Below are 7685 nucleotides of genomic sequence, written 5' to 3' on the forward strand. Positions count from 1 at the left end.
CCACAATGTGTAATATGAATAGTTTCAAATTATCAATAAATTTTTGTTCTTAAGTTGTCTTTTGGTAAATGTGTGAAATGGAAACAAGTTATAATTCAATGCGAGTTTATTTCATTAAGAACTTTAACAATGAGGTAACAACACAATGCCCTACTGAACACAGTTTTCTAAGGCACTTCCTGAGGGCGATCCCACCAATCCTCAAGGACGGAATGGGACAGTTACGGCCACTCGCGACGACTTTTCAAAATAATTAAGGGAATTCAGAAGTCAGTAATAAATGTGACATGACATCTATTTTGTAAAAAAATAAAATGAAATATTACATGTAAAGAGGACTCTGGGTTTAGCCGTCCATCTTATACATACAACATATGTAGTTATTACCATAAATATATACCCACTATTCCATTGAGGTTAGGTTCCATATAACTAAGATATGCGGCAACCCTTGACTAAATAACAGTGCGTTAGATACGACGGTGCAAAGGTTGAAAATTAAAATTCATTAAAAGCTCTCTCAGAGGCTCTGCAGGCTTGTAGTCATTTGTGATGTCAGTAGCTTCATATAAAACTTCATTGTAAAAATATTTGTTAACATTGTGATCTACACATAACACGGTAGTCCGTGGATGCAGCGCAAAAGTATTAACTACACTTGCAAGCAATTAGCCTCTCCCATGTCAAGGCAACGGACAGGACTGCAGTTGTTGCTCTCTTTGCAATATAAAACAAGAACCATCTCAAAAGCATTACTATCACTAACTATAAATCTAGTAAGCCACCATTTGCACTTTAAAATAATCATTAAAATGAACCGCCCGGCGAATACGCGTGGCTGCGCTTACATCTACAGTTAATAAATTATGTACTAAAGGAATTCATGCAATGGGCCGACAGCCGGCGAGAGTTGGCTTATACGTTGAGGCAGCAGCGCGGCGTGTGGAAGTGGCAACATAAACCGTCACCTTAAGCTGTCTCGCGTTAAAATACGTGAGCGGACAGATAGTAAAGCTTGCGGTAAACTTCTAGCAAGCTCTGAACACAGAGATGAATTGCGTCGCAACAGCAAGTTATTGTTATCAGAGGAACAAACGTGCAGATATATGAGTTTAAATTAAATCAAAAATACAGTTACCGTTCTACAAATTTTTTGAAGGTGATGAACCATTACATAAGGCATAAAAATAAATAATGGTTAAACTAAACAAGTTTTCAGAGAATTTAGGTTAGAAATTTTAATCGTGTAAACATTGTCTTTCTGATTGTACTCATCTGTGAAACACCTTCAGAGTAGACTAGAAGTTTGATACAAGCTGTGCAAAACCTGGAAATGTTTGTTACCAATATTATTATTTATCAGGCGTTACCGCAAGCTCATCATGTGTCGATGTAACATGAGTCACCTTTGCTGCCTCCATATGTATGATAACATCTCCCCCTCGACATCCTGTCGTTGTCTTTTAACTATACTTAACTATAAACAAAGCAATCCGCATACTAATTTAGCGATGCAGCAATTAAAATGAGAACAAGTCCTAAGTTTGTGCAAACAATATTTGTCTCCTTTTTCGGTAAGTGTGAGCGAGACGCAGCGATAATAAAATGAATCACTCTGTCTCCCTCACACTTTACATATCTATAAAAAAAGGTCACGATACAGTCAATTCATTAAAATTTTTGTTTGTTATCAAAATGACTTTTAAACGGTTGTTTGGAGAGAGCAGAATGCTCAGTCGTCGCTCGCCAGGAAGGGGTGGCGCAGCGCGTCGTCGGCGGAGATGCGCAGCGAAGGGTTGGGCTCCAGCAGCCGCGCGGCCAACGCGAACGCGCTGTCCGGGAATCCGCACACTAGCACGCCAGGGTCGAAATTGCTGGCCTGCGTGCCGCAACGTCCAAATTAGAACATGGCAACGTTAATAATCTGTATAACGGTTGTGTAAAAAAGGAAATACATAGTTTGTATCTACAATGAACTTGTTTGAACTCAAGGGACAAGCTCTATTACGAGTGTCTGAGAACACACGCCCTACAAAAAACCCGACCCCCAAGTTTATTCTCTAAAGAAGAAATTGCTGAGGGCACGTTTCTGTAGCGCTTCCGGCGTAAACAACTAAGGGTAGTACCGGTACGTTCTCGTCGGGGCAGAGGCAGGCGGCGCGCGCCAGACGGCAGCTGGCACACGCGGCGCCTGTGGCAGCGGGGCGGGGAGCAGGGGGCGCGGGCACTGCGCGGAGACGCGCGCACAGCTTACGCAAGCACAACCCTGGCCGCCGCGTCGATGTCAGCACACGTCGCCCTGATACCAAACAATATATATATATATATATATATAAGTATAATGTTATGTTATGTTAAAAAATGAATTTAGCATCAATAGTCCAATAGTTTCTAGACCACAAGTTAGCGAGCTGGTCAAGCTGCCTGCTGGTTTGCTTTGGCAGGTCACCATGGTTTTAAGCTGCTTGAGCGGGCATTTTACACAGCAACCAGGTGTAATTGGGTGACCACCCAAGCATGCCCCACACCTCCCACATTCGAGCTGTGCAGTCTACGACGTGCATCGCTTTTCCGCTGCTTCAGCAGTTTGCATAGCCATCACAGTGTGGGGACTCATTATTATTATCAATCACTTCTGTTTAAACAATCAAGCAAATCATGTAGCATTACAATTTAAAGATGTCCCAGGGGCTGAAGCTGGATTTAATGGCTGATTGAGCAATGAAAATTTAGAAATAAAATCGATTTTAGACATGTTCGTCTCCAAAAAGAATTGGACCAGAAGCACTAGTGATGCAGATGAGGCGGTACCGAGGGCGCGCGCGGTGCGCTGCAGCGCGTCGGTGCCCAGCAGGTCGGCCACCTCAGCCAGCGCCGACACGTCGTCCGCCGCACGGAAGAACGGGTACCTGCGGGCCAGGCGCACACTCATGTCCTTAAGCGCTTCTCTTATATTCATTGAAGCTAAATATTTAACATAATAATAACATCACTATCACCACATCAGTTATCAGAGATCCATTATAAGGCATAGGCCCTTTCCAAAAAATCTGGCGTTGCCTGCATCCAGCGATGTCCCACAGCCATGATAATGTAGTCGGTCTACTCAGTGGGAGGTTTACTTACACCAAATCCACCGGCTCATGATTGCTTCTCGAGAATCTTTCGGAAACATATATTATTCTATGTTGTTGATAAATAAATAAATTTCTTGTTTAAATGCAATTTGTCTTGTTCTTTATAATAATTGTATTTGCATTTACTACTGGTAGTTCAGCGGTCAAGTACTGAGACTATAGTTTGCAAAACTCTAATTTGATTCCACACTGTGCATTAGTTATATAGGATTGCTATTGTTTACAAACAAGTTTTAAGAGAATGGACAACGGCGTCTGTGTACCATAATACACTGCAATCGCCAACGGGCTGGTTTTCAAAACTTGGCGATTATGGTATATCGACCAATAAGCATTGTTACCTTTCAGGTGTCAATGGACCGTGCCTGTATATATATATATATATATATATATACATATATATATATACATTAATAGATTACAATAGGCGTGCGTTTGTGTGGTCAGTACCTGTTGGCGAGCACAGTGGCGAGCACGACGCCGGCGGCCCACAGGTCGACGGCGGCGCTCTGGTGCGTCCACTTGAGTAACACCTCAGGCGGCCGGAAGCCCTGTGTGCCGGCACGAGGGGCGCGCGCGCACGTCCGCACCGCGCACCCTCGCCCCGCGCACACGCCCCCCGCGCCCCAGCACGCGCACTCGCCGGCGGCCGCGTCTGTATCCGCCGCCTGCACAAAATATGGTCTACTTCAGTCTAAAACAATGATTGATAACTCAACACTTTCATTTCTAACGCACAAAACATTTATTTAAGGTTATTCGCCATACAATGTTTAGTCGCATGACAATTGTTTTACATAAAAGACAAAATTAAAACTCTAGTTGTAGTAGTTATAATATCAGAAAGTACATGTGACATAAGTTTTGTTTTAACACCGTCGAGATCACCCACCAAAAATCAGATATAGTATATATGTGGACTCTATTAAAATGACATCATAACCAAGACATGTAGCTCCTTAGTACAACATAATGAAGATAGTGTATACATGTAAGTTAACCTTGGTGGCCTGTAACTTTGGCAGGCATGGCAGCTTCTTTGGAAGTGGAGTGCTGACATTGACCCTCTTCGGTCCAACCGTCAGATCCAGGGCCATCCGTTTGGCGCCCGGTGGTGAGTTGTCCTAGGAAAACGATTATCGTTAACCACAGGTAGCATGTTTTGATTATAAGAATATTTTTTTTAAGAGGCATCACACTCTTTAGCTCCAATTGTTATTTAAAGCTTTTGTTAAGGTTTCAGGAAACACTTCTCATAATTGACTTCAGATTTCCTTATACCATTCTTAACAGAATGTTAGTATCCATGAAATTGCTTTAAATATATAAATGATCTGAACAATCTCTCCCTGAGCAAAACAAATTCAGAAAGGACTGGAAATTTATGACTATGCTATTGAGATTAAGCCAAAACAGATAATTTTCCTAAAATAATAACTGGTTACTCCCAAAAACTTTGGTTCTTTTCCTTTATGTGGACAACCACACAGTTTGAAACTGCAGCTAACTTATAATAGTTAAACATTGTCATCACAACATATCAATAGATAACCTCCATCTGTTCCCTGGGACGCTTATTGGTGTTGGCATGAGCGGGTGCAGGCCCTGCAACAGGTGCAGAAGACTCGTCAGATGCCACACACACTCGCTGCGCCAAACCAAAATCCACCAAGAGATACCTGCAATAGTGTATTTAACAGACTAAAGATTGTTCTCCTATTAAAATCTGTATTTAATAATAAAACGTGCTTCACCTTTTATTATCTCGGTCATAGAGGAAATTGCTAGGCTTCACATCCCGATGGATGACACCAAATGAATGCACATGCCGCAGTGCGACCAGCAGAGCGCGCATGTAGCACCGCAACTCATCAGCATCCATCTCTCCCACATACTCCTGAAATTAAACAAAAAACCTTATATGTAATATGCACAAATTGGAGCATATGTATGTATGTTAGGCATTTATGTCATGTTTTAGGATATGATGCAAAATGTAATATTGTAGATATATTTGGGGAGGGCAACTTACAGAGAACTTCCTGTGAGGTATATATGGCATAATAAACACTATGGTGTCCAAATGTCTCAAGCATAAGTCCACACCTATCACATTGTTTTTTCCCCTGAAAAATAATTTAATAATTAATTTTAATTACATTCTAATCTATGATTAATTAATAAATTATGATTAATAAAAAGAGGAAAAATAGTCCCTAATACTTGTTACTCTTATAGCATTATACTAAAACACAATGATGTCAAAGCAAGTGGAACACATGGGTGTGACATTGAACATAAGCAATGTAAGTAAACAGCTGAGAACAAACAACTTAACAAGCCACAACATCACCTGCTTTTATGTTAATCATACAAATATTGATTTTAAATAAAAACACGGTTGTCTTGTTGACTGAGTGACACTAAGCAGTACCAAATACTTTCAAACCAGGAAGTCCTTTCAGCTTATAGAAATTCTTAAACTCCTAAGCTCATAGAAAAGATACCTGTACAATGATAAATTTGAGAAGCAAGACTTATGTGGGAGAATATGAGTTTTGTGTAACTATAAAAATACTTGCCATCATAGCTTTTTAAACCAACAAAAATCTTACTGTTGTGGGTGACAAAACCAAAAAATCCCATACTTAGGCATCGACAGGTGCAATTTCAGATAGTTGATTTTGTGACACATTGGCAAGCAGTTTACTGTTTAATGTCGAATTACACTATACCCCATATCCTGGAGGCACCTCAGCTCGTGCTCGACGCGCGCCGGGTGAGCGGTGGGCACCAGGTGCTTGATGGCGAACCAACGGCGTTCGCCCGGCGGCAGCGGAGAATGGCGGCGCAGAGAGCCAAGGTACACAGAGCTAAAGGTGCCTTCTCCAATTTTGCGATGGACCTCGAATATTTTGTCCAAAGTTGGGAGCTTTTGCAGCAGTTCATGTATTTGTTGCTCTAGAACATATAAAAAAAAACTCAAAAGTGTTTCTTACGTTTACAAATTAGTATAAAGAGAGGTCTTCTTACTTTCAATGTCGTCTTTGCTAAATGTTTCCACTTCATTTTTCTTTCTAATGTTAAATCCATTCTTACAGAGTAGATTCTGTAACTCATTTTTTTGTACTTTGGCTTTCGCCTCGATTCCTCTAATTCTGGACATCCCTTTTTGGAAACCGTTTCATGTTTTTTTGAAACAAAAACGAGAACGCTACAATAATATTCCCTTCTGCTGGTCCTATGGTTTTATGGTTGTCGAGGGGAAAACAACGAAAATGAAAACAATCTTAAGCGAAAAACATGTGAAAAAGAAAAAAATGAAAATGTCAATGTCATTAGCTGTCAATATTGAGTGCATCAAATTAAACATCTGTGTTCATATCTAATCGAGAATTTTACTAAAAAAAATTGTCTTTGTAGAGTTAATACAATAAGGTATTGAACAACAGATGTATTTGAAGATTTTGTTTAAAAAAATGTTAACGGTATTTCTTATTAGGCCACGACAAAATATTAACAATTGCTACGACACAGCACTTTGGTAAGTGTCAACTGTCAACTAGCGAGAAAGTGTCTAAAATTGTTTTTATCTCGCCCATTTAGGCTTCTTATTTATTACTTCTTATCTTTAAGTTTTACATCACTGTATAATGAGAAGAACGTTCTAAAGTAGACTTTGTTTAACAGTTTACGAATTTCAATACAAGAACTTAATATGTTTACAAAAAGTTGTACAACTTTATTGAACCTCTCGCTTAGATCAATAAGTAAACAGGTTATATTAACGAAACTTCAATAATGACTTTGCAACATGTTTACAGTGCATAGAAATTGATACATAATTAAATATAATTATAATTTTGCAGGCTAATTATGTGACAAAACCTCCCAAGCCAGAAATTCCGAAGAATCCATTAAACACTGTGTACTCTGCAAATAGTCAGAGCGACAATGGCATTGTGTACGATCGAAAACCCTTTAAGCTGGTCCTTGAAGAAGGCAAGACATACCACTGGTGTCTCTGTGGCCGCTCCAAGACTCAGCCGATGTGTGATGGAACTCACAAGGATGTGTATTTGAAAATCAGCCAGAGGTAAGATAAGTTCTATCCATTTGATCTGTTATTGGTGTTGCTTTTGGGCTAAGCCTAATCTATGTATGAAGAAAGCATTTGTGGTACTTCTAGAAGTAATACATTTTAATTAGTGTAACATATTGTCTCAAGATATATTACTTTTTCATCAAAAAATCTTTTATCTACAGTATAAACTTGTGTTTCAGGCCCATCAGATTTAAAGTTGATAAAACAAAGGATTATTGGCTATGCAATTGTAAACAAACAAAAAATAGGCCATTCTGTGACGGCACCCATAAGCAGAAGGAAATACAGGAGGCAACAACCATTAAAGTATAGCATGACTATTATGTTTGTTAGAAATTAGGTGAATTGTTTGTTAAATTAGAAATAGATTAAAATAATTAAAACAATCTTTATGTTTTCTTCTTTCTGCATCCTTTATTGACTTATAAATTTTACTTAGAGTT

At 39.5% G+C, this 7685-nt stretch overlaps 2 protein-coding genes across 2 annotated transcripts; one reads left to right on the forward strand and one right to left on the reverse strand.

The window, feature by feature from the left end:
- Positions 1-88: 88 nt before the first annotated feature.
- LOC137929534 (cell division cycle 7-related protein kinase-like) lies at positions 89-6502 on the reverse strand. Its single transcript, XM_068772530.1, has 10 exons — positions 6171-6502; positions 5873-6098; positions 5170-5263; positions 4892-5034; positions 4690-4816; positions 4139-4261; positions 3588-3805; positions 2812-2909; positions 2127-2299; positions 89-1879 (listed from the first exon to the last, which is right to left on the reverse strand). Exons 1-10 carry the CDS (start codon positions 6301-6303, stop codon positions 1733-1735), a joined length of 1482 nt encoding a protein of 493 aa, XP_068628631.1. The 5' UTR covers positions 6304-6502; the 3' UTR covers positions 89-1732.
- A 196-nt stretch (positions 6503-6698) lies between these two features.
- LOC137929734 (CDGSH iron-sulfur domain-containing protein 3, mitochondrial) lies at positions 6699-7615 on the forward strand. Its single transcript, XM_068772805.1, has 3 exons — positions 6699-6915; positions 7007-7233; positions 7422-7615. Exons 1-3 carry the CDS (start codon positions 6856-6858, stop codon positions 7552-7554), a joined length of 420 nt encoding a protein of 139 aa, XP_068628906.1. The 5' UTR covers positions 6699-6855; the 3' UTR covers positions 7555-7615.
- Positions 7616-7685: the final 70 nt, after the last annotated feature.

Source organism: Battus philenor, unplaced genomic scaffold, assembly GCF_028537555.1.
Source record: "Battus philenor isolate CCGP_79_NKW_IND1 unplaced genomic scaffold, ilBatPhil1.0.hap1 SCAF_5, whole genome shotgun sequence".
Lineage (NCBI taxonomy): Eukaryota > Metazoa > Arthropoda > Insecta > Lepidoptera > Papilionidae > Battus > Battus philenor.

Bases quoted from the DNA above. Each gene is read 5' to 3' on its own strand.
- LOC137929734 (XM_068772805.1), top strand. From the start codon at position 6,856: ATGTTTACAAAAAGTTGTACAACTTTATTGAACCTCTCGCTTAGATCA. The intron at 6,916-7,006 runs GTTATATTAACG...ATAATTTTGCAG, and splicing joins TTAGATCAATAAGTAAACAG to GCTAATTATGTGACAAAACC. The intron at 7,234-7,421 runs GTAAGATAAGTT...CTTGTGTTTCAG, and splicing joins TATTTGAAAATCAGCCAGAG to GCCCATCAGATTTAAAGTTG.
- LOC137929534 (XM_068772530.1), bottom strand. From the start codon at position 6,303: ATGTCCAGAATTAGAGGAATCGAGGCGAAAGCCAAAGTACAAAAAAAT. The intron at 4,262-4,689 runs GTTATCTATTGA...TCGTTTTCCTAG, and splicing joins GTCCCAGGGAACAGATGGAG to GACAACTCACCACCGGGCGC. The intron at 2,910-3,587 runs GTACTGACCACA...CCTGGCCCGCAG, and splicing joins GCCACTGTGCTCGCCAACAG to GTACCCGTTCTTCCGTGCGG.